General features: G+C 34.5%; 6 protein-coding genes and 1 long non-coding RNA gene across 10 annotated transcripts; 4 read left to right on the plus strand and 3 right to left on the minus strand.

Annotated features, from left to right (window-relative positions):
• The first annotated feature begins 2470 nt into the window (after positions 1 to 2470).
• On the plus strand, positions 2471 to 5578 carry LOC106413168 (uncharacterized membrane protein At3g27390-like). Its single transcript, XM_048756176.1, has 9 exons — positions 2471 to 2729; positions 3271 to 3379; positions 3456 to 3648; positions 3729 to 3865; positions 3943 to 4231; positions 4301 to 4407; positions 4486 to 4615; positions 4690 to 5123; positions 5198 to 5578. The coding sequence occupies exons 1-9, from the start codon at positions 2636 to 2638 to the stop codon at positions 5442 to 5444; spliced, it is 1740 nt and encodes a 579-aa protein (XP_048612133.1). The 5' UTR covers positions 2471 to 2635; the 3' UTR covers positions 5445 to 5578.
• LOC106391005 (protein NOI4-like) lies at positions 5474 to 6372 on the minus strand. The gene is made up of 3 exons (XM_013831573.3): positions 6127 to 6372; positions 5759 to 5947; positions 5474 to 5625 (listed from the first exon to the last, which is right to left on the minus strand). The coding sequence occupies exons 1-3, from the start codon at positions 6133 to 6135 to the stop codon at positions 5602 to 5604; spliced, it is 222 nt and encodes a 73-aa protein (XP_013687027.1). The 5' UTR covers positions 6136 to 6372; the 3' UTR covers positions 5474 to 5601.
• Positions 6373 to 8414: 2042 nt separating this feature from the next.
• Positions 8415 to 10785, minus strand: LOC106393863 (ATP synthase mitochondrial F1 complex assembly factor 2). The gene is made up of 4 exons (XM_022701107.2): positions 10205 to 10785; positions 9119 to 9293; positions 8773 to 9050; positions 8415 to 8692 (listed from the first exon to the last, which is right to left on the minus strand). The coding sequence occupies exons 1-4, from the start codon at positions 10613 to 10615 to the stop codon at positions 8585 to 8587; spliced, it is 972 nt and encodes a 323-aa protein (XP_022556828.2). The 5' UTR covers positions 10616 to 10785; the 3' UTR covers positions 8415 to 8584.
• A 1344-nt stretch (positions 10786 to 12129) lies between these two features.
• Positions 12130 to 14128, plus strand: LOC106412021 (cystinosin homolog). Its single transcript, XM_013852909.3, has 8 exons — positions 12130 to 12643; positions 12725 to 12857; positions 12933 to 13022; positions 13126 to 13250; positions 13338 to 13380; positions 13463 to 13580; positions 13669 to 13718; positions 13803 to 14128. Exons 1-8 carry the CDS (start codon positions 12525 to 12527, stop codon positions 13935 to 13937), a joined length of 813 nt encoding a protein of 270 aa, XP_013708363.1. The 5' UTR covers positions 12130 to 12524; the 3' UTR covers positions 13938 to 14128.
• Positions 14129 to 14491: 363 nt separating this feature from the next.
• On the plus strand, positions 14492 to 15400 carry LOC106413875. The gene has a single exon (XM_013854611.3). The coding sequence runs from the start codon at positions 14606 to 14608 to the stop codon at positions 15227 to 15229; it is 624 nt and encodes a 207-aa protein (XP_013710065.1). The 5' UTR covers positions 14492 to 14605; the 3' UTR covers positions 15230 to 15400.
• Positions 15401 to 15468: 68 nt separating this feature from the next.
• Positions 15469 to 17487, minus strand: LOC106393862 (protein WVD2-like 7). Of its 2 annotated transcripts, XM_048756177.1 has the most exons (6): positions 17056 to 17469; positions 16474 to 16803; positions 16163 to 16431; positions 16019 to 16075; positions 15883 to 15928; positions 15469 to 15786 (listed from the first exon to the last, which is right to left on the minus strand). In XM_048756177.1, the coding sequence occupies exons 1-6, from the start codon at positions 17128 to 17130 to the stop codon at positions 15679 to 15681; spliced, it is 885 nt and encodes a 294-aa protein (XP_048612134.1). In that variant the 5' UTR covers positions 17131 to 17469; the 3' UTR covers positions 15469 to 15678. The 2 variants fall into 2 exon arrangements, with proteins under 2 accessions (XP_048612134.1, XP_013689969.2); XM_013834515.3 differs by having other exon boundaries at positions 16163 to 16803; positions 17056 to 17487.
• A 2952-nt stretch (positions 17488 to 20439) lies between these two features.
• On the plus strand, positions 20440 to 22249 carry LOC125586263. Of its 3 annotated transcripts, none has more exons than XR_007322780.1 (5): positions 20440 to 20720; positions 20829 to 20934; positions 21060 to 21327; positions 21395 to 21531; positions 21887 to 22249. It is a non-coding gene; the product is annotated as an uncharacterized LOC125586263 (long non-coding RNA). The 3 variants fall into 3 exon arrangements; XR_007322781.1 differs by having other exon boundaries at positions 20461 to 20720; positions 21395 to 21813; XR_007322779.1 differs by having other exon boundaries at positions 20463 to 20720; positions 21395 to 22249.
• The last annotated feature ends 2406 nt before the right edge of the window (positions 22250 to 24655 follow it).

Consider the following 24655-nt stretch of genomic DNA (forward strand, 5'->3'; position numbering starts at 1 on the left):
TTTTAAAAAAAAAAACTTTTGTTTGATTCTCTACTATAAATTCCAATCAAGCACAATCATAAAACAATTATAAACTAGTTCTTATCTATCTTTTGTATAAACGTTTTTAGATTACTTCTCCCATATATATTATCATGTATCGATCACTTCTCAAAGCAAAAAAAAAATCTATCTATAAAAGGTAAAATTTTCCCAAAAGTTTTTTTTTGGTAAAAAAAAATGCCCAAGAGTTTAGCTACTAGTTTTGTATTTTGTTGTTATCATTAGTTCATAACGTTAGTGTATTATCACTTGTAATCCATAAAATTTATTTACATTCTTTTAAATTATATGATAAAAAGTAAACATAAGAATTAGACAATTGCATTAAAATCTCATAAAATACTACAAAAGTTATTACTTGTGAATTCTTTCAAATTCCCGAATCCAATACCACCCCTTATACCACCCCCTTAGAATAGGGTTTAGCGGAATTTACTTTTAGAACCTATTTTCTTACCAGGCTCATACGTTTGAAGCCCATAATTATAATCATTTTAGAAGGCTTAGGTATAAGAAATCCACGAAATACATAGCTTGTCAAAAGAAGCAAAACTAAGAGTAGCTTTTTAAATTTTAAGAATTGACTGACACGTGTCGCAATATGGAACATGGTCTTCTGAGGTGGAGGTTTGAGAAATGACAAAACTCAACTTTATTATTATAGATTTTTTACCTGACACGAGAGTAGCTTTTTTTTTTTGACATCATCCGAGAGTAGCTTTTTTAAACTTTAAGAATTGACTGATACGTGTCGCAATATGAAACATGGTCAGCTGAGATGGAAGCTTAAGTGACATAACTCAACTTTATTGTTATAGATTTTTTTACAAGGTTCAAGCCCATAATTTTATAATTATTTTAAAAGGCTTAGATATAAAAAGTCCACGAAATACATAGCTTGTCAAATGATGAAGCAAAACCGAGAGTAGTTTTTTAAACTTTAAGAATTGACTGACATATGTCGCAATATAGAATGGTCTGCTGAGGTGTAGACTTGAGAAATGACAAAATCAACTTTATTATTATAGATAGACCGTGCTATAGAATAGTTTGTTGACCAACTGACAAACAACAATCAAAATATGCGAAGGTATCAAGTGCTTTAGATATGTTCAGCTGATTTAGCTCACCGCTTGACCATGTACTTTAGAATTAGATAAAAAAAAAATCAGTGAACCATCCATTTTCTCATCAAAAAGGGAATCAGATTATGAGCCCTATCAGTCTTTAACAAAAACTTTGTTTGCTCGAAAATCAAAAACACATTTGTCTCTTTCTATTCATTAATAGACAAAATAGTCATGAAATAACCTAATATACTAACATGATGCATGGGAGAAGAGTTTAGAATTCCACTAGGTAACTCTAAAACACATTTGTCTCCTTCTAGACAGGGTGCAACTCTACAAGAATATCTATAAATAATATAATTGTTTTTGTCTAGCTTCTAATCCTGATTGAACTTGAAATACATGGAAGACCAGAGAGTTTGAAAACCACTACACTAATATATTTGGAGACTATCCAGAATAAGACAGACTCAGAAAGTAAAAATTTCGCGACAATAATAGACTTCTTTTTTCAAAGGCAGCAGTAGACTTATTTCCACATATATATTTATGTAAAATCATTAAGATTTTTTTCTTCTTCTAAAATTCTTATCAACTTTGGTGATTTAAATATTGACTTAAGAATTATAGAGTATTTGAAAACATCACACTGAAATTCTTTTTTCGGTCCATTGTTTAAAAATTGTAAGAGTAGCTCCATTGTTTAAATATTCATAAGAGATTCTTTCTTAAGAAAATTATGTTTATAATTTGATTATATAACTATTTTTCCAAAAAAGCTAAGATATTTATGAAGTGCAATTTGTCGGGAAGGTTGTTTTAAGAAAAATATATTTTATCTGCAAAAATATATTTTTCTTCACTTATTTAAAAAATATTTATTGACGAAACTCACCTATATGTTCCGTACGCCAATATTTTATCTGCAAAAGATGTGCCCCACTAAAACAGATCAAACCAAATCAACTTGTTGAACAATAATAGTCTTCTTTAATTAAAAACAAGAAAGGTATACATCATAGAAAAAGCTCTACATACCTTTTTGTTCAAAATACAAATTCTTGATCTACTTAAATACTTAAAATTTTAAAATTTATTCATTTATTGGATGTCATATTCGGTTTGATGTTAAGAAAAGATAGTTCATAGTAGTTGTAAATGTGAACACCATACCTTTTGCTTGCTTTATATTATCTGATAAAAAGAAAAAACAATAATAGTGTGATTCCATAAAGTGTCCGACGCTTAAGTGTCAGAAGTTCATTGTCGTTTTCTCGTTGATTTTTGGTTAATTGTGTGGTAGAAGGGGTTTACTCGTAGAGAACACGGTTTTCTTAACCTTAACAAAATCCCATGTGACACACACACACTCTCTCTGTCTCTCTCTGTCTTGTTTCTTTTAAAATCCTCGGATACAAAGATTATTATTACTTCTTGTCGTGTCTGTGACAGTTTGTCTCTTTCTCTCCGCTTCACCGTTTCCTCTAAATTCTAGGGTTCGAAAAGGAGAAGAGGAGAATTCAATGGAGCCTCCAAGGGGAATCTTGTCATCTCTGTGGCAATTCATACTCTTCATTCCTTATTTCACTGGCTTACTCCTTCTCGGTGTTCTTAAAGGTATCAACTTTCACTCAATCCTAATCGAATTCGTTGTTGTTGGGTTTTATTGCTTTTCTGTCATTCAATTCACCATTTCCAATTTTGAATCTTTTTGAGACAGGTTTTATCAGAGGTTTTTGTAATTTATTTTGTGGTCCAGATGTTGACCTGAAGATTGTCTGCTTATTCTGTTTAGGGACCCTTAAGTCAATCTCAAGAGTAATATATATATATATATATATATATATATATATATATATATATATATATATTGTTTCATTCGCTCATAAGTGCTTCTACAGTCACTTGAAATTAGCAGTTTTAACCCAGTTTAGGGTTCTTCAATACCGAAAAAAGTTCCAAACTTTAACTGAGGACAACAATTATCGAGTAACTTTCCTTCATTTTGTTTATCAATTGCTTCAAAAGCTAGTGAAAGTTTATGGAATTAGCATATCTACTTTCATCTGGGTTCACAGTTTTCAGTACCATAAAGTTCCATTTTTGTAACCAAATCCATGTGAACGATCGTTTCTTTACGCATTCTCTGTTTGATTAGGTATCGTTTTGTGCCCGGTTATATGCATCATTGTGGCTATTGGAAACTCTGCAATCATCTTAGGCCTTTTCCCAGTTCATGGCTTTTGGACTCTCTATTCCATTTCTAGGTAACTTTCTCTCTTAAACATCAGCGCTACCTTCTTACTCAGATATTGAAAATGGTATCTTTATTTTTGGTTTCAGTGCTAAACAACTAGGTCCAATCCTGAAGCTCTTCCTGTGCTTATGCATTCCTCCCGGCATCATTCTCTGGCTTGTCGTTAGCATCGTAGGAAGTATCCTCGGAGGAGCTGTGTATGGCTTTCTTTCCCCAATCTTCGCCACTTTCGATGCTGTTGGTGTAGGCAAGTCCAACCCGCTCTTCCATTGCTTTTACGTAAGTTACATTTTCTTATTTTTTGTAAGCTTGTGTGAATCATTTCTTCAGTCACATATTCACATTACTGAACTGCTTAGGATGGAACTTGGAGCACTGTTAAAGGCAGCTTCACCGTTGTCTGCGACTTTAAAGATGTCTGCTTCCACTCCTACTTTTCCTTTATGGATGATCTTATAACCTCTAGCGCTGATGATCGTCACTACTATGAAATAAGGTCTACACAACTCTTACTTACAAAATTGTGCTTTTTTCTTACAGTTTGTAACTTAAAATATGTATATATATTCTCAGATTACTGCAGATTCCAGGGGCCGTGATAGCTGCGGTTCTTGGAATTCTTCTTGACTTCCCAATGATTTCACTCATAGCCTTGTTTAAAAGCCCCTACATGCTGTTTAAAGGGTGGCGCCGTTTGTTTCACGATCTCATTGGACGTGAAGGTCCTTTCTTGGAGACCATGTGTGTCCCTATTGCTGGCCTTGTCATCTTACTCTGGCCTTTAGGTGTTGTGGGGGCGGTTCTAGGATCTGTGGTCTCTAGTGTCTTCCTTGGTGCTTATGCCGGTGTTGTCTCATATCAGGTTTGTTTATTATCAAAAACTCCTCAGCTTGACTTTGTTATGATTGTTTCTTGTCTCAATTACAAACAGGAATCTTCCTTCTTCTTTGGCCTCTGCTATGTGGTTGCTTCTGTGTCTATTTACGATGAGTATAGCAATGATGTTCTTGACATGCCTGAAGGTTCTTGCTTTCCCAGGTTTGTTTCTCTTCATTTGCTTAATGAAAATCTCTATCACTCTGATGACTCTAGAAACTTGTTCTTTTTTTAATACAGGCCAAAGTATCGAAGAAAGGAAGAGGAAGGTGGTGCTAATGGTGGGCTTTCAAGACCAAACTCTTTCAAGACAACTCCTTCAAGGGGAGGATCCAACAGAGGCCCAATGATTGACCTTAAGCCACTTGATGTACTCTACAATCTCTCTCTTGACTGTTTTTATTCAACATCTTTACTTGTTAAAGTTGAAATCGTTATTTGCAGCTTCTGGATGCCCTCTTTGTGGAATGTAGGCAGCACGGAGAGATTATGGTAACAAAAGGGATTATAAACTCAAAAGACATAGAGGAAGCCAAGTCTAGCAAAGGCAGTCAAGTGATCAGCATTGGCTTACCCGCTTATTCTCTTCTTCACGAGCTTCTACGCTCTATCAAATCCAACTCCACCGGTTTGTTACTTGGTGACGGTAGGACAGAGATAACAACAAGGAACCGACCAAAAGACACCTTCTTCGATTGGTTTCTGAATCCTTTCCTGATCCTTAAAGACCAGATTGAAGCAGCCAATCTATCCGAGGAAGAAGAAGACTATCTTGGGAAGTTGGTATTGCTGTTTGGAGATTCAGAGAGGCTTAAAAGCTCTGAATCTCCTCCTTTGACCGAGTTAAGAAAAGCTGAACTTGACGCCTTTGCTCGCAGGTAAAAATCTATAAAACTTTATTAATGAATATTGTTTTGGTTTTTGACCATTTGTGTGTTTTTGGTTTTAAAAGGCTTCAAGGATTGACCAAATCAGTATCAAGATATCCAACATTCAGAAGGCATTTCGTGGAGCTTGTCAAGAAACTGTCAAATGATCTAGACAAGAAACATAACCGGTTCGAAGGCGGCGGTTCAAGACCGGTTAAGAAAACCGTTTCTAGGATTTTCAGCCAGAAATCGTTCAAGAAAAAGACGAGTGACAATGGGTCAGATCAAGATTCACCAAACCGTGGCTTTAGAGACGTTGATATTGTGTAATGTAAGTACTAAGTGAACAGAAATTAGATCGAAACGACAGTTGTTTCTTAGCTTCTGTAATGATACAAACTTTATACAGATTCATTGTATATGAAACTGTTTTCGATGATCTAACAAATTTGATATTACAAATCTTGACTTTTCTTGATCATGTTCCTCAGAAACAGCAGAACCGTTTCTTCTGCAAAAGAATAGCAAAACACGTGTTTTCACTTTAGTCCTTGTATTTTCGAAAAGTAACGGATAAAGGCTAATGTTTTTATTTGTGTAAACTTAGTCTTAAATTTTGACAATTTTGTTAAAAGGAATGTTACCGTAGGTTCGTCTTGCCCTTTGTTATTATCACGGCGTTGCGATGGAGCACGACCACTAGCATTTGTTTTCTTGTCGTCTCGAGCTTTAGCGAATATAACGGTGAATCCTTCGGCTGATGCTGGATCGTTCACGTCCCATTCTCCAAATTTTGGTAATGGTCGATCTTGTTGTTGTCTTTGTTGATTATTCTGATTTTTTAAAAAAATATTCATTAATAAATTATTGAGTTTCTAATCCATTTTCAACAAAATCAATACAAAACATTACAAGAAAATGAAAATTTCTGAAGACTATGGCGATTTAGATGTTAAAACGTAATTTTGTATCTGAAAAAAAAAGTGAAATCGTAAAATAAGAAAGATCTTACCGATGCCATTCAAAGATTTGTAAAAGTTGAGATTTAGGACAAGAGATGATCTTCAGACAATGTGATTATCTTCTGCTTTTTGTTTTTGGTGTTCTTTATTGAATGAACGCTTTGATTACGTTTGTGTTTGTTTAATAGCGAATTTAATCAATGTTAAGAATAAAAATTCAGAAACAATGAGCGTTTTCTAAGGTTTAAATATAGAGTACGTTGTTTTTATTGTTGCAACTTGAAACTAACAGCACACGAGAAAACGGCATGTATTGTTTGTCTTTTGTATCGAAACGGGACGTGTTCTCGTTCTTTTACTGATTACCTATGTTAGTCGATAAATTCATCGACTCAGATATTGGCACGTGTCGTCGGATTGTCCTTGCACACTTCCAACGCCAGCACGCGCGTTTCAGAACATAGTCTTTACTGATTAGTCTTAAGCGGTATTCATAAACGATCAGGATTATTTTGCCTTTGTTCAACGGTGGTGATGACGACGTAGACGAAGCTAAGCCTCACTAATAGTTATCATCAATAGATAATTAATTAAACTGTGACCAAATTCAGATTGCATCTCGAATCTGGTTTGGTCAATGACTCAATATCTATGGACGTGTTTGATACATAAGTAAACCAAACATGCCACTCAAACCACCGTAAAACCGATTGCACTAAAAGGGCCATGTATTAGCAATGAGGAAGAAATAAACTATTAAACCAGTTGGCAGTTGGTATGAATTCTCAATTCAACGTAGTTCCAAGACTAAGTAGAATCACCTCAAAAGCTGCACGAATAAAAAAACTATGCAAATTACAAATTAGAGGTTCTCTACTTAAAGCAATTGTGAGTATCAACCTATTGAAGTTGATTTTAGTCCAACCATGAAGCGGTATGTCCCAAAATCAACCGTGAACTTCAAGATGGATCTTTTTACTTTCCAACAAAGCTTAAAACAAAGAAAAAATGGTCAACATTAATTTCAAGTTGTGATCCATTTTTCAAAACGGATCAAACCGGTTCTCAGTTTACCTTATTTGTAAGTTTACGAGTTCAAGCCCTTTTCAAACAAGATAAATGTGACTATAAAAGATATCTAAACACTCAGAAGACACATCTAACCATTTATGGAGACCCATACATCATCTTACCATGTACCAGCAATCATCGGATTAGGAGGATCATTCATTTTGTTAACTTATTATTTCTGGATGCATTCACACTTTGAGATTTAAAGGACCAACAACCATATTACTTTGACCACCGCCTTCTGAAGATATATTCAAATTCCTTTATTTTGGCCAAAATCCCATTATTTTTGTCCAAACCGTTAGTTTTATTTACTATGTAATCTTTGTTTCTTGTTTTAGTTCCTTAGGTCGGGTATCAAGCTTATATAAACTTAGGTTTATTTCAATTTGTAAGTCACTTTATAATCTAAGTTAATACATAAATAGTTTGTTTCAAAAAAAGTTTTTTTTAAGTAGTTCTTGTCTTTAGTTGCTTAAGTGATTTGCTTATGTCCCTATTGAGTCATTGACCCATTGATTCAGTATTTTTTGTGTGATTCAAGCAAATTTGTTCACCACTTATTGAGAGAGAGTCAGTCACACCCACTGATTGAGAGAGTCAGTCACAAGATTCACCATCACGTCTATCTTCATTGATCTTCCGTGCATCACTTGTTGATCACTTTGATCGCCTTAATTTTGAGACGCAAAATTGTGGTATGACTACTAATTGTGTATCAGTCAAGTTAAACCCAAAGTGAACTTCGGATTATTGCAACAATAGGGTTCTTCACCTATGTAGGTGGATAAACGAAAGCTGAGACGAGTATACAAAAAAAAAGACTGAGCTATTCAATACGAATCCAACTGTACCAATACCACAAAATCTTGGTATTCAGGTCGATGTTCAGGTTTCGGTTAATAATATTTCAAATTAGCATAGATTTTAAAACTCTTTCTAAATTTTTTATATTGGATTCAAAATTTTGAGTTTGGTAAATAATACTTTGGTTTAAATATTTTTAGAGTCAAAAACACATTTCATGTATTAATTCAGATCAGATTTTTTAATAAGAATTATGGATTTTAGAGTTTTGTTGGACACTCTTTCTGATTTGAACAATACAAATTCACTTTTGATTTCAAATTCAGTTACAAATTCACATACTTAGTGCTCGTGCTTGTCCCAAGGGATTGATCCAGGGAGACAGATCGCAGACATTAAACAACTTGAGAAATCTGGTCAACCAACAAACTCAAACCACACAGCACCGACTGGAATCTCATTCACTAATGTATTATTCATTCTAATAAATGTGCAAGAAACTCTGGCTTTAGTTTCATTCCTGTATTGATGTAACCCTTACAATCATCAATTCTACAAACAGATAAGCTCAGATAGAAGCTTTATTTTTGGAATAACTGAAAAAGGTACTTGAGCAAAAGAGACTTATGATCAGTTTTGACGGGATAGAGCAAGAAACACAGTAGCCGCTGAAATCTGAACTTTGAGATCAGCAATATCAATATCATGCCCACCTTCCACTAATCCCCATTTGTCCACCTGCATGAAACGTGTGAAGAAGATTAGATACATTGGAAGTAAAAAGGTCTAAATGTAAGCAAGAGAGTGAAGAAACAAACCTGTAAATCTTCTTCAAGTCTAATCAATTTGATTGCATCATCGATCTGCAACTTCCCACAGTAGATGCCAAGAGCGATTACTACCGAGTGAGCTGATGCTTCAAGTGCATCGATGCTTGCAAGTTCACCATCATTTGTCTTCTTGAGCAGACCTTCTACTGCTTTCACTAGCTTATCATCTTGTTTTCCTCCAAAGATGCTTGAATACACTTTGGGTTTGATCCCAAACTCTGATTCTACCCACTCAAGTAGAGGATCAATCCTCTCCACCTGAACCTCTGCAAAAGCCACACAAGCGATATAAGTCTAAACTCCAAGTTCGTTGAGTTGAAGAGAAAATGCATACCATGGACGTCACTAGTTAGATCGTTATCCTCAGGTGCTCTGAAAAAGACGAGATCTTGATGCAACTTTCTTAATAGATGCTCGATAATCTTTGGGCGTGTAAGAGGAACTCTTTCAAGTGCAGTACATGCTAGTTTCATCAGCGGCATTGTGAATGGTCTGATTCCTTCTGCTAGCTACACATGATCATTATTGCATTTATACCAAGTCAGTCACCGCACAAAAACCTTAAGTAGAATGACAAAAGAAAACGAGCAGAGAAAGGCCAAGTCTAGTGCTTTAAACATCTCATGAACCAAAATCACTTCCACTAATCCAACTTTCAACCTATTGGTCACATATAGAACTCAGATCATAAACCCAGAAGCAAATCGAACATTAGAGACTCTAACAAACAATAGATTGTAAACAACAGCAGTTCTCAGCTTTACCTTTGTATAAACAATGAAGAGACCCACTATTGATCAAACACTAGGGACTTCAAAAATGGATCTGTTCTTTGTTTATTCAAATCTGGTTAGTTGTTCACTGACATAAACAAACTAAGAACAGCAAGAACACTCAGCTTTAGGTTGAATAAACAATAAACAGATCCAGTTACAAGGATTCGACCTAAATCCTATAAAACCCATTATTGATTAGCTCCAGAGAAGTAGATACATTGCTTAGAGAAGTATATTTATAAAGCAAAAGAGATCTAATTTGAAAATGAAGATAGAGGAAAACGAGCAGAGAAGGCCAAGTCTAATGCTTTAAAAACTCATGAACCAAGTTCACTACCACTAAACCAATTTTCAAACTATTGATCATAATACAGAACTCAGATCATAAAACCCTGTAGCAGACTAAACACTAGAGACTCTAAAGAGCTCTAGATTACAAGTATTTCAGCTAAAATCCATCAGACCCATTATTGATCCACCTCAAAAAAAAACTCAGCTTTACGTTAAATAAACAATGAACAGATCCAATTACAAGGATTATAGCTAAATCCCGTCGAACCCATTACTGATTAGCTCCAGAGAACTAGATACACTGCTCAGTGCTAAGAGAGGTGAAAGAGATCGACTTTTGAAAACGAACAAACCTGATACTCCCACTCAGCTGCAATGGCCTTAGCGAGAGCCAACGAAGGAAGCTTGAGAGGTCTTTTCGAAGGCGTTTTAAGCGTCCTGTAATCGAGCATCACAGTCCATCCATTCCCATCGTCTGCTTCTCTCGTCGTCACCTTCTTGTAGAACCTCTTCCCAACTATCGAACCCGTCATGAAAGACGTCGGCATCGTCACCGAATCCGAGTCGTTGTTCCGCCGAGCGTTCGGGGCTTTCACGAGGATGGGTTTCTCGCTTTCCTTGTCGAACGTGAACGAAGACGAGGAAGAAGGTTCCGATGACTGGCCATCGGAGTCGGGTTTACGAGCAGCAGACGTTGTGCAGAAAGATCGAGCACGAACGACTCTAGCTGATTTGAAGGCTCTTCCGATTAGTATCGCCGCCATTGATCCTCCCGAGTCTCCGGTGGGTTTGACCTTATGAAAAAGGAACTCTCTCTCTCTCTCTCTCACCTCTGGCTTAGGGGTTCTAGTCTTCTAGATCAGAGAATCAGAGAAGTCGATCGAGAAAACGGCGTCGCATTACCGGAAGTGATAAACCTCTAGATCAACCAGAGTATTTGGAAACAAAAGATGCAAAACCGAGCCAAACCAAATGCTATTGCCGACCCGAACCAAAATTTGATTACAAACCAAATGGTGGTTCAATTCTTTTCGTGGCATTTTCTCTTCCACTTTTGTTCATGATAATGTTAATATTGTTATAGCTCCACTAAGGTCTTCATGACATGCATGCATCAAATACATTATACATTCCACAGGTTCGAGAAAGATAAATACAATGAAATGAAGTTTTAATTGGTACTAGATTTGAACCCGCACGTACGTGCGGATATTTGCTTATTTTTAAAATAATATTTAAACTATAAAATAAGTTAAAAGATATATACTTAATATCAAATTTTAAGTATATAATATTATTATGAAACTTTTCTATTTGTTGAAATTTGTTTAAGTATATAATACTATTATGAAAATTTTCATAAAATTTTAACATTATATTGATAGTTTAATTTCTAACATTCATTTATATGAATTATTACAAATTTTATTTTATTTTTGTTTAAATTTTATCTTCTAAAAATATTTTTGTGTTGCCAAATTAAATTATTTAATATTATATTTTGAAAATATTATTTAATTTAATATATTAATATTTCAGTTTGGTGTTTTTATTTTTACTACAAAAATCAAACATAAATGTTACAACCAATAAATTATTATTTATTTTTTTTATAAAAAATAATATGATAATTTCAAAAGAATTGGGATATACTATTTAATTTTAAAATTAGTTACTGAAATATATACAAAATTTAGTCTAGATTAAATATGATAAACAATAAAAAATAATAGCATAATGGAAACATATTTGGATTTTCTTAGGAATGTTATTGTTTAGATGTTTATTGTTGAAAATTTTGTATGAAAAAGTCATATATGAGTAAATTTAGAATATTTAATTAAGTTTTTAATTAATGGTCTAATATAGATTTTTGTATGGCAGAAAAAAAAGTAGGACCCTAAATTAATAGATCAGACGAAGCTACTCAAGTCCAAGAATCATCACTTTTATATCTGGCCGCTTTGGTTTCTAAACATTTTGCAAGGTAATTTACATAAACTATTTTACTCCACGGTATATAGATAATACTGAAATTCTCAAAAGTAGTATGCAATAGACAAAAATAAAATTAAAGCTCTGAAGCAAATAGTGGTCAGTCAGCAGAGTTGTCAACCATCTCCATCGAATCTGAATAGTCAATCTCAATACGAATCACTTGGATGTGTAACTCTTTTATGCACGAGATCATCTATATAGCAGTTCTTCCATCTCCGAAGAAAAAGTTGAGAAATTTCTACAACAATCTTGTAGTCCAAATTTTATAAATATGAAATAAAAGAAATTTATGTGTAGTATGGGTTAAAAAAAAATAATTGGCGATAAGGAAGACGAAGTTGTTCGGCCCGGCCCAGCCGCCTTCCTAAATGCGAACATAGCCGTGAAAGGCGTCAAGTTCAGAAGATAATCATCATCTGTTTGAAGTTTGAACCCATCACGCCAAGATCGTGGGATCTTTAGTGTCAGAGTCTCCAGGATCATGACACGTCATTAAATGGGACCCCATAATTTTGCAAGCGTTTTGCTTCTCTCATACATTTTCATTTCCAAATAGAGCCACTCAACGTTTAAGCTTTTTCTCAATCATCAATCTCCCTCCCTCCCTCCCTCCCTCCCTCGTCGTCAACTCCAAGAACAAATTTAGAAGCAAAAAAAAGTCAAAACGATTGATCTATGGCATCGTGGAATTCGATTCCGTTAGAAATATCGTACGAGGTCGTAGGATGGATCGCGTTTACGTCGTGGTCGATTAGCTTCTACCCTCAGCTGATTCTGAATTTCCGCAGGAAAAGGTAACCCCAATCTCTCAAGATTTGTTTTTTCTTTCTGGGTTTGCAGCGGAAAATTGAAATTGGGTTCGCTTTGATCGAAAGTGTGGTTGGGTTGAACTTCGACTTCGTGCTGTTGAATTTGACGAAGCACTCGTCGTATATGATCTACAACGTCTGCCTCTACTTTAGCCCCATCATTCAAAAGCAGTACTTTGACACTTATGGCGATCAAGAGGTGGGTACCCTTTTGCTTCAACAAAGTTTCTTCCTTTGGAGTCATTTTTGTTAATCATTTTCTCGTAATTTACAGATGATACCTGTGGCTGCCAATGATGTTGCCTTCTCAATCCATGCTGTTGTACTCACAGCTCTTACACTCTTCCAGATCTTTATCTATGAAGTCAGTACTTTTCTCCTTACAAAAAAAGCTGTATTGTCTGCTTTGTTTCTTTCTTCATCCTGTTGTATCTGATGGTTTCTGTGTGATTTAATAATACTCTCAGCGTGGACAGCAAAAAGTATCCAGATTTGCTACAGGTCTTGTGATCCTTGTCTGGGGGTTTGCAGCTATCTGTTTCTTCATTGCTTTACCTTCACACTCTTGGCTCTGGCTCATTACCATCTTCAAGTATGCTCTCTTATCCCCTCCCTGCCTTTTACCCAACTCTCTTTTAATGCTAATCTGACACTTTCTGTATGGTTTGTTGTTGTATAGCTCGATTCAGGTTGCCATGACATGCGTCAAGTACATTCCACAGGTCAGAAACAACCCCTGAACCTTATACTTCTGCAAGCAGATTCATTCATCTGTATTGCTCATGTTCATGTGTTTCTTCTCAGGCGAAGATGAACTTCACTAGGAAGAGCACAGTTGGGTGGAGCATTGGGAACATTCTTCTCGATTTTGGTGGAGGACTCGCTAACTATCTGCAGATGGTTATTCAATCTATTGACCAAAGTAACAACATTCGTCTCCATCACATTCACATCATCAGCTTTTGTTTGCGACAAAAATACTAACGTTATCTTCTCTATGTTTCCTCCAGATTCTTGGGTGAATTTCTATGGCAACATTGGAAAGACTCTTCTCTCACTCGTAAGAAAAATCCAGAGCCCTCTTCTTTTTTTGGATTCTTCCTCTGACTGTTCTTGTAATAACTCTCTCAATATCTTTGTGCAGATCTCAATATTTTTCGATATCCTCTTCATGTTTCAACACTATGTGTTGTACCCTGAGAAGAAATCCCCAAAATCTCTGGAAACTGGTGAGGAATCCAATGAACCTCTCATAGATCCTTCTCATGAACATGTTTAGAATCAAAGTCACAAAACCTTTCTTAGTTCCCAGCCTTCCCTTTGTACAAAAACGTAAAAGAACTCTTCGGACTTGTAGTTTATCCACATGTTGTTGTCTTATTATTTCAGTGTATCATTTATATTAGAAATAACGAATATGTAACAACACTATCTTGAGTTTCTTGTAAGAGCAAGACAAATGTTACTGTCCGTCAAACATTTAGGTCAAGATGAATGTCTAGTGTCCATTATTAATTGGCACGACTGATTTTCTTTTGAGATTTTCATATATCAAATAAGTTTGGGAGAATCTTTCCTGTCCTAGAGACTATTATGTAATCATCTTGTTTATCAATTGTGTTGGATCACTAATTATTAAAGGTTTTAGTACTATATAAACAGATATAGTTATTAAAAAAAAAAGGATATATTTACCTCTTCTGCAAGAATGAAAAGTCTCCAATAATTGTATAGTGGAAGTTATCTACACAACTCCATTAGATTAGGTCCACAAGTTACACCTTTTTGGGGTATTTTCTTTTGACTTTTTTGTGAGGATTCCGTGTCCCGCAAGCATATTCCTAAGTACCTCTTCTTATTATATCCTTCAAGCAACCTTTTTATCATTTTCACATCTTTCATTCTTCTTCTTTGTGTAGTAAAAGGTCTCATCAATAACCTCCTGAGATGAAGCGTGAAGGCAAGCAACACGGTATGGTTAGAACCTACAGGATCCTGCCTCCGTCGCTGAATCCAAGACCGGAAGCCAAGTTGGTCAACCCTTTGACCTGTCGTCCAACCGCCGGTTTATTCACCAAAGTGTCATCTAAGCCGACTAATCACTCCAAGTTCACCGGAAAATGTGGCCAGGCAAGGTGCCTTGAGTGCCATATGCATCCCATCACCAAGTCCAAAGTCAAAACTAAAGGCTCTTCCAAGGTGAGATCAAATGACGTCACCTATAAGATGCTGACTTGGCAGGTTGCTTCTGGTGGGCACAGACCCGGTTTGAAGCTTTCCGGGTTCTCGGCTACTGGACTCCTTGATCTTATGTCTGATGATTATGGTTATGATCATGATTATGAATCTGATGAAGAAAAAGAAGAAGACGAATACATAAGAAGTGTTGTAGAGGAAATTGTGGATATACAGAGTGATGATGATGATGGTGAAAAGGAAGAAGATGTGTCTCATGATGATGATGACGGAAGGATGAGTTTCTGTGATGTGGGGGTGATGATGATGATGATGGATCATGTGGAAGAATTTGATGAAGAAGGATGGTGTTTGGTTGAAGAAATGATGACTTAATTGATCTATTTGATTTATTCCCCCCAAATAATTGTATTTCCTTTTGCTTTGTAAATTGTTTTAATAACTTTGGGGGGATGAATGATTATTATCTATGTAAATGTGATTTATTATTTGAATCAACAACTATGATTTGTAATTATAATAACTTCTGCAAAGTTGAAACATCTACTTAACAACTCTCAAATTATATCCTGCAATCATATCTCTATGAACAACAACACTAACAGTTACAAACATATCAAAATGAATATAAGATTGCAAAAAAAAAAATAACAAAAGTATTTCACTGAAGATGAAGATACCTACAACATAACTTTCATTATAGATACAATACAAACTTATGGTATTCCAGTTGTTTAGCTACTGTACACTCAAAGATTCTTGAATCCTGAGGACAGACCTTTCTAAGAGCTTTGAAGCCAGCAGAGAAGAGTCTATCTTTATCCTCAGAGATTCCTCTCCTGTGTTTTGGTTGGCCCTTCTGTTTCCCTGACCATCTCAGGGTTGAAGCAAAGACAGAGAAACGGTTTGTTTGGTTTCTTATCAGTCCTTTTCTGAAAGAACAACACAACTAGTGTCAGTCTTCACATTAAATAATAGAAATGAGAAATGTTCATTCTTCTCATGATTTGTTGAAATCGAAATTTTACCTTGGAGTTTTGACGTTGAGCCTTAGTGCTGCTGCCCATCAAAAGCCTACATCATAAAATAATTATACAATTAGGACAAGAACATCATCAATTCAAATGCAAATTGACTCCAGAGTAGAAAACAAATCCGGCTTACTTAAAAAAACTGAATCTTGGACGAACTGATTTTTCGTTCTTCTTGATCGAGTCTTCGCTGCAAGATTAACATCATAAAACCAATCAGATAAGAGGACAAGATCATTAGAGAGAAAAAAAAACAGTCAAAAGCTGCTTTGCTTACCTTAGTTTCTGTGTGACAACAAGCTCCATTGCTTTGTCTGGAGTTTCTGATGGAAACACCGATGACTTATTGGTTACAAATTTTCTCTCTTCTTCTTTTTCTTCGACAGAGGAGCTCTTCTTCAACAATTCTTCAACCTCTTCCCTTTCATCAAGCACATCAACAACAGCATGTAATTCATCTTCAGTCACCGGTTCAGCTAACGAGCTACCCACCACAACGTCTTCTTGTTCCAAAACTACAACAACACATTTTGTTTCGGGTTCTTCTTCTTCTTTATCTTTCTCAGTACTCAACACCACAAACTCTTCACTAACTAATTCAGTTTCACCGCTCTCTTCTTCCTTAACCTCATCTTTAGTCAATGTCTCCAAAGTGTTTAGCAACACCGCAACACTCTCTGGTTGTTGCTGTTGTTTTGATTCATCTAAAGAAGCTTTTGCTTTCTTGGATTCAGCTATTTTCTTGTAATGAGCGTCAAAGAAAGCTTTCTTCTGAGCAACAGATCCGGGCTGAGAATACTTCTCTGCCTCGTCGACATACTTCTTGTGCGAGAAGCTCGACCATTTTCCCCATTCAAGATTCTCTGTCGCGAACCTACCAAATGAGACTGATTGGCTAAGCGCATGTTTAGTATTATCCTGCAATCCAACAAACCAAATTTGTAAACTTTCTATTGAATCAAAGTGTTTCCAATCAAATCATTAGCTAAAGCGCAAACCCAAACTCAGTAAATTAATAGGAAGATTCATACAAAAACATTCACAAAATTTTCCTCTCATAATCTATCCATAAAGTTAATAATTTTTTTATTCGATATCGTCCAGAAAATGAGAAAACATTGAATTTTCCCGAAAATTTTGTTATTAGGAGGAACTCAATCAATAACAAACCTGATGAGTTTCATTACGAGAAAGAGAAGGAGCTCCGAACGAATATGAATGAAACAGAACTGCAGATTCACCCATTCCCAATCCCCCACAAGATTCTCTGAAATTGTTTTCTTCTTTTTGTAAGCCAAAACGGCTAATAGAATTCGAACGTTCGAAAACTATTCTTTTCTCAGACCAAACACATGTTTTAGAAGACCATCCGAAGGAGTTTTGTTCAAATCTGGGTCCCACAAAACAGAAATAAAATTTTGAAAAACTTCAAAACCTCAACCTTTGAGCTTTATATAGGAATTTGATTTGATAGAAAAATGCAAAACTGTGCTTAAATTATGAACCTAACAAGTTTAACCAAAACACAATTATTTCTGCTATGGTTGTTAACATGAAGTGGTTGAGAATTGAAACAAATGGGGAAAACGAAATTTTCTGGTGATGATATAATTAAAAAGTGATTTTTCTTTGGAAACTCTGTACTTTCTAAACTGAATTCTGTGTACCTTTAAATTGCCAGATAATTGTAACGCGCTTTAAAATATATTTTATTTAGTTTTACTAAACATTTTTTTCTCTATCAAGTTATGCTTTATCAGTGATCGAAAGTACATTTATCAGATACAATATTTTATAAAAACTCTGGACAATTTCTCTATCAAGTTTGATACCATTTTTTAAATGTACCTTTAAAAGATGATTTTCATAAATACTCTAAATTTGTGATAAGAAGATTAAATTAACTCTCATAAAAATCATTCTTAAATATTACAGAATAATTTATAAAACATATTTTATAAAAACTCTGGACAATTTCTCTATCAAGTTTGATACCATTTTTTAAATGTACCTTTAAAAGATGATTTTCATAAATACTCTAAATTTGTGATAAGAAGATTAAATTAACTCTCATAAAAATCATTCTTAAATATTACAGAATAATTTATAAAACATATTTTATAAAAACTCTGGACAATTTCTCTATCAAGTTTGATACCATTTTTTAAATGTACCTTTAAAAGATGATTTTCATAAATACTCTAAATTTGTGATAAGAAGATTAAATTAACTCTCATAAAAATCATTCTTAAATATTACAGAATAATTTATAAAACACTAGGGGGGTGTCCGCGCTTCGCGCGGAATATTGTTTTATTATTGCTAAGAACATTATTTTTTTTTTGGATAATGTAATTATGTTGTCGTTTTTATTTGTTAAGATCATTATTTGATGTTTTTAGTGTGTTATGTAGTAGGTGATAAGTTAATATATTTTGCGTTTATTTTTTTTTGAATAATGTGTTGTTGTGTGTATAGTACTTGTTAGTAGTCAAATGAGCCTCTAACGTAAACTAATATTGAATTTCAGTAACTTTGCATCTAACCATTTGTTGATTCTAAAATTAACGGTTTCATCGTCAAAATTGTATTATATTTTTTATCATATTTTTGAAAATTATAATTTTTAAGATGTTTTTTTCCCTCTCCCCATATTTTAAACTTGAGCCCTCACCGTCTATGTATTTCGTTACATTTCTGGTGTGCGGTGCTTCTCACCATCACCGGAAACAGACTCACATTTTCTCTTGTTCTTCCTTGCCTTCTTCACCTATGAGATTATATGGAATTTGTTGCAGATCGGGTCTATGAGTTTTCAGTTGTTCGGTTGCTTCCCACGGTATTGTAGGCTGTTCCAGTCAATATTGACTGCTCCTCTTCTTCCTTAGATTTCAGCTGATGTTAGGAACTGCATCTCCTTGGTTGGGTCAGAGTTTATTCGTCTTTGATTTTGTATTCCTCGTCGTTGGCTTACCGTCAATAGTCTCTGATCGTTTTGGTTTTCAAGATCTAGTTTTTGGTGTTCTGACTTGTATGCTCTCTTTCATAGCTCGAGGACGGCTCCATAGTTTTCTGATTTCGCTCCGTCTCCCTTTCCTTCTCTATTCTTGCATCTCTTTGCAGCTTTCATCGCATCTCTGGTGGCTCTCCCTTTCACCATGTTTGCCACTCGAGATTTGGATAATGTTTTCGTTCGTGTATGCTATGTGGGCTTGGAAGGTTATTTCTGGTCTCAAGTTTAGCCTCTGATTTTTTGGTGGTTGTCTTCCATTCTCCCTCTCTCAAGTTGTTTCTTTTCTTTCCATGTTTTCCTTGGTATAGGTGTGCGAGTTAGTCTCTTGGAGCTTTGATCTCTTCTATCCAGAGCTTTGTGATTTTTCACTTGCATGTCGTCTTGTATGTTCTTGTTTAGTTTGTGAGGTGTTTCTTACTTTTTAGCTACTGGTTGTGATTCCGGTGTTTTAGGCATATATTTTCCTGCTTTTTGATGGCTTTGGCCTTTCGATTATTATTCTCCCTTTGGCCCGCTTTCTTAGTTTATGCGTTGGTTGTCTAGTTTCTTATTCTTAATTTGATTATCTTATGATACTAATAGTGAAATAAATATAATTTGTAAATGAAATAATAAAAATTAATAAAAAATAATAAAATGATAAAAAGTCTTGCTATTTTTAGGTGTGAATAAATTAAATATTTAAAATATATTTATATATACTATTTTATTTATTTCTTGAATTTTAGAGACCAATAAGTGTGAGAAAGATTAGATAATACACAATTAGAAATTGATGGAGAAAATTGCAATAATTTAAAAGAAGAAGAATTTAAATACAAAAAAAAAAACATGAGGACACATGTCAACAAACCCCTCTTCCACATGTCATAAGAAGGGAAAAATCCAACTTTATATATATAGATCTATAGAAGTTTATAAACTCAACACCACACCCCTTAAATACTAATCCTAAACAATAATCAATAAACCATAAACTCAAATGTTACAATCTTTTTATTTGAGTGTATTTATGAAAAGTATTAGCTAACTTAGGATGTTTTAAGCAATTTCTCTTTTGAAAATTAATTTTCCTAATTTTAGGAAAATATTTTTTGAAAATTTTGATTGGTTAATAAAATACTTTATTAAAAATCAAACCTAAAATCCTAATCTTCGCTAAAGGTTATTTAAAAAAAAACAAAAACTATTTTAGAATCTACAAAGCAGCTACAATATATATATATATATATATATATATATATATATATATATATTATTTCTTGTCTGTCGATTTCAAAATCATTTGTTACAGGTTATTTTATTTTCAATTTTTGTTGAAAGCCTACATTAGAAGTTTAAAAGTATCAATCTTTATATATAAAAAAGGTTTGAATCCCTTCCAAGGGGTTCAGCTCGGATGCCACGTCATCAATTCATGCGCTCACGGTTCGACACCTGTCCACCTAATGCTAAGCGCTGCGTTTCATTTATTTTTATTCTAATCCGATTGGGCTTCAACTTATATTAGTCTGTCGAATTGCTTTGTTAAGCCCATTAAGCTCAGTTAGGAGTACAGCATAACAGGTCCTAAGGCAGCGTTTCTTAATCTTTTCATCCCTTAGTCTTCTCCGCCGTAGGCAATGCTAGGGTTTCAGTCTAATACGGCGCCGATTGATTGCTTTTACAGTTTCGAACGATTCATACTTCTTCTTCCTCCTGGTCCAGAAATCATTCAGTTACGGATTCATTGCTATTAAATTATTTCTTAACTCCATCGTCACGATCTATCTTCAATGCCACATAAACTCTTCGAAGGCGGTGGAGGTTCGACTATAAAAAGGTTAGCATCCCTACAATCTAAACCATCATATCAATCTATTAGAACAAAACAATCTACTTATTTACAGAGAAAATGGCTAACTCTTGATTTTTCCTTTTCGATTTGAAGTCTGGTAGATGTTCTTCCACGGTTGAGGTTAGGTTATTGTGTTTCTGGGAGGCGAGGAATATCAGGCGCGGTGATGAACTGATGTCTGCTCCTGCTTGATTCAAATGTGAGTTCCGTTTAAGAATTTCCGAAAGTCTCTACTTTGATTATCCCCGATCTGTAAGAATTTGCACTTGCATTGAGCATTTATTTTCTGTTTATTGGTTATGACAACGCCCATTTACGTTTCAGGCGGCTCTTATGCCAGCCACCGTTGCAGCTAGCTGGGTTCCAACCTTTGGTTCCCATCTCATGGTGGGGTCGATGTATTCTTAATCGGTTTTGAAGTGGCTCGGTGTAATCCAAACTTCAGGCTAACGGACTCTTCTTTGTTGATCCGGTTCAGTGATGCAACCTCCTTGAAGGTGTTGACTGAACCGAGTTCTCCGCTGCCTGAAGAATGTTTCCGTTTTCGTAGTCGGAGTGCTTGCTCTAGCAAACACCAGCTCTCAACTCTCGGGTAATCCTCTCTTTAAATTGTAATCATACTAACCGGAAATTGATTTCTAATATTCATTCTTACATAGACATCATTGGGGAGATCACGACGGTTAAGATTTCCGTCAGTGACCCTCCGGGAGACAAAAATCACTCGACGGCGACGCACAGACTCAGCCTTCACATGTGTGCACTGCGACAATACATATGTGGTTGGTGCTCTCCGGTATGTAACACACTGTATTATGAATGATCAAGAGTGGAGAAATGGAAGAAGAATTAGAAGAGACGCTTGCGACAAATGAAAAATTGTGAGCAACAGGTGATACAGTGAGTTTTGATGAGAGAGGACAGATGTCGATCTCACAGAGCTAGACTTTCTGACTTGGCATCCTAGGTGGCATGCTTCAGGAGAGAGCAAACCATACTTTATATAATTAGATTAGATGTTTCACCATCACACGGATACTTAACGGACTTTATCAACTTCCCTGCATCCGTTGATAATGTGAGTGTTACTATTGTTTTGCCATGGCGCTTTCATGTACTATAAATTAATAAAGATTATTGGACATGATCAGGGAGACAACGTGAAAAAGGGGGACGACATACCAGTTGACAACACGGTTCCTGCTGAGGTTGAAACCGGGGGTAGCAGTCCGCAGGCAGCACCGGATGCAACAGCAGTCCCAAATGGTAAAGAACCACAGGAGCCTTCAGCCAAAGCAGCTCGCTTAATGATTTGGCAATAGAGTTACTTTATCTCAAAAAAATGTTTTTGCATCAATGTTGGTTTTTTTTTAAATTAAGGATGTTGTGTCTGCTTCTGGTTTTTAACTTCCTGAACAATCTTTATTTTCTGAAATTCCTATAAAATTTCTGTTTGGTTCAAAGGTTTGTACGATTAGTTTGAGTTTATGCAAACCATTAATGTTTTCCTCAAAGGTATTATCCATTAGCAAGAAAACATTAACAGCCACTTCGGTCATTTTATAATAGCAATATCAGGCATCAAACATTGTTAGGTCCGGCTCAGTCATTAGATAGGCCAAGGCCTAACTGTATGTAAATCGTAAGTAATTTTAATAACCATGAAAACAATGGGTCACAAGGTCTGAATGCTGCTGAGAAAAAAACTCATTATGAAAATATTATCCACACAAGTTTTTAATACATTAGCCTAACAAAGCACAAAATTCGTGTAAGGTAAATATGTGTTTTTACTATCACGAGTGCGCAAAATATTTTCTGTAATAAACCTGTAAATACCTTAATTCTGACTCTTAATTTACGTCCGTATTTTCCAAAATAATTATGTAAATATTTTTCAAAAAACAAATTGCTGAATGATGTGGTATTTTAAGAGGGCGATAATAATACCTAATAAGAATAATGGGCCGACGAAAGATGGCAATCCTTAAGAAAGTATAATTATTCGCACACCAAAACGTCATTATATAGGTTTAAACATAAGTAAACTTATCTGATTATTTCACAATATAAAGCCGGTACTGACCACAACACCATATAACCACCAATCAGATGGCGATTAGATATAACAAAGTCAAACTGATGACAAAAAGTGACAAAAAAAAAACATAGTCAAACTTGATAAATACAAAACTCCGGATATTATGAGTGAACTATTTTTTTAGAAAATATGAGAGTTATGACGAAAGTTTTTAAAAAAGGAAATTAACGGCAAGGATAGTAGGGTAAAAAAAACCCTAACTAGTCACTTCATCTTAAACTTTATTCCCATTAGCAGGCCTATTCGACAACATTTACGATTACGTACACTCGCATCTGTTAAAACAGAGTATTTCTTCGTACACACACCAGTCATCATCCAATTTATTTAGCTTCCTAAATCCCTGAAACATTTATGTACTCTGAATTTTCTTTATAACAATCGCGTGTTCATCATTCAGGTTCACTTGATATACTATGTCCCTCATGGTGATGGTTTCCAATTTAAAAAAAAAAAGGAAATGTTTATGTATAGATATACTACCAAAAAAGATATGGTAATCCAAAACCCAGAATCGTCAAAATATAAAATATATTACAATCTACCCGTTTTGGAAGAAATAACTTTCAAAAGATTAAAAAGAAAACAAAAACAATGGCAACTAAGACTGATTCTTTACATCTTCGTCGTGACTTCGCGTCCATAGCCATTTCAGATTACAATAGCTTAAACATTCAACCGTACAGTGAAGACACACTCAAGCTTCACCTTCGTACGCTATGTATTAGTGGAACAGAATAATATTAGTACAAAATACAAATAATTTTATACAAAACAAAATTTTTATTTACCTACCATAATATATTTGTGTAACCGGTTCATTGTATATATAAGGTATATTTAAATTCATATGAAACCAAAATTTAATTTAAAATTATAGAAAACAACATAACCTCCATTAGTACACTTTAATGTAGACTCAAATTTTTGTAAAATGAAACAACATGAAGACCATTTAAAGTGCTCACAATATATCAATACCACAACTTTATAACATACAAACAACTATTTTTTTTTGTATAACATAAACAAGTATTGTAAACAAGAAAAATATAGTTTATTACATATAATCTCTCCTGACCTGAAACATTCTAAAAGACAAAAAAAATCATTATCATACATATTTCGTGCAAATGAAATCTTGAAACACAAACCACAAAATTATACAAAAATAATAATCTAGATCACAAGTAAAGTATATCTCGCCCGTAGGGCGGGCCGATCCTAGTATTAATATATAGGAAACTTGTTCAATCTATTTATCACCACCTAATTCTAAATTGGAAGGTCATATAATTTAATACTAGACCCTGACCCGCGCGCCAGCGCGGGTATGAATTTTCAGTTTTTAATTATTTATTTTATTAAATGATGTATTTGTAATATTCGTTTATATTATATTCATTAAGTAATTTTTTTTTGCATCTTAATCTATTTTTTTACGAATGTGTGATATCATATAAAAAAATGAGTATAGAGTTAATTAGATAATTTTTAAAACATAAACTTATCTTTCGTGTGCGATATCATATAAATAATGATCCGCCCAGTTAACAAAAATCATGATTATTTTATGTGTAATTTTTGTTTTTGACCATTTTCTTAAAACTATATTAAAGTTTACATATTTTAATTAGAATATTTTTAATATCTTTACCTTTTTATTTGAAATGCAACTCAATATTTTTTTTAACAATTATAACAAAATATTTTAAAAATATTTTTAGAATTTGTTTGAAAAATATGAAAATTACATTTTAAATTAAAATTATCCTAAAATATGATAAGTTTTGATGTAAAAGAAAACTCAAATTATGTC

Source organism: Brassica napus, chromosome C4 (assembly GCF_020379485.1).
Source record: "Brassica napus cultivar Da-Ae chromosome C4, Da-Ae, whole genome shotgun sequence".
NCBI classification, from domain to species: Eukaryota; Viridiplantae; Streptophyta; class Magnoliopsida; order Brassicales; family Brassicaceae; genus Brassica; species Brassica napus.

Bases quoted from the DNA above. Each gene is read 5' to 3' on its own strand.
- LOC106413168 (XM_048756176.1), top strand. From the start codon at position 2,636: ATGGAGCCTCCAAGGGGAATCTTGTCATCTCTGTGGCAATTCATACTC. The intron at 3,649-3,728 runs GTAAGTTACATT...TGAACTGCTTAG, and splicing joins CGCTCTTCCATTGCTTTTAC to GATGGAACTTGGAGCACTGT. The intron at 4,232-4,300 runs GTTTGTTTATTA...AATTACAAACAG, and splicing joins CCGGTGTTGTCTCATATCAG to GAATCTTCCTTCTTCTTTGG.
- LOC106412021 (XM_013852909.3), top strand. From the start codon at position 12,525: ATGGCATCGTGGAATTCGATTCCGTTAGAAATATCGTACGAGGTCGTA. The intron at 13,251-13,337 runs GTATGCTCTCTT...GTTGTTGTATAG, and splicing joins TGGCTCATTACCATCTTCAA to CTCGATTCAGGTTGCCATGA. The intron at 13,381-13,462 runs GTCAGAAACAAC...GTTTCTTCTCAG, and splicing joins GCGTCAAGTACATTCCACAG to GCGAAGATGAACTTCACTAG.
- LOC106391005 (XM_013831573.3), bottom strand. The intron at 5,626-5,758 runs GTAACATTCCTT...ATTCTTTTGCAG, and splicing joins AAGGGCAAGACGAACCTACG to AAGAAACGGTTCTGCTGTTT.
- LOC106393863 (XM_022701107.2), bottom strand. From the start codon at position 10,615: ATGGCGGCGATACTAATCGGAAGAGCCTTCAAATCAGCTAGAGTCGTT. The intron at 9,294-10,204 runs GTTTGTTCGTTT...GATCATGTGTAG, and splicing joins CAGCTGAGTGGGAGTATCAG to CTAGCAGAAGGAATCAGACC. The intron at 8,693-8,772 runs GTTTGTTTCTTC...CGTTTCATGCAG, and splicing joins GACTTGAAGAAGATTTACAG to GTGGACAAATGGGGATTAGT.
- LOC106413875 (XM_013854611.3), top strand. From the start codon at position 14,606: ATGAAGCGTGAAGGCAAGCAACACGGTATGGTTAGAACCTACAGGATC.
- LOC106393862 (XM_013834515.3), bottom strand. From the start codon at position 17,130: ATGGGTGAATCTGCAGTTCTGTTTCATTCATATTCGTTCGGAGCTCCT. The intron at 15,929-16,018 runs GTAAGCCGGATT...TTTATGATGTAG, and splicing joins CCAAGATTCAGTTTTTTTAA to GCTTTTGATGGGCAGCAGCA. The intron at 15,787-15,882 runs GTAAAATTTCGA...TTGTTCTTTCAG, and splicing joins CTCAACGTCAAAACTCCAAG to AAAAGGACTGATAAGAAACC.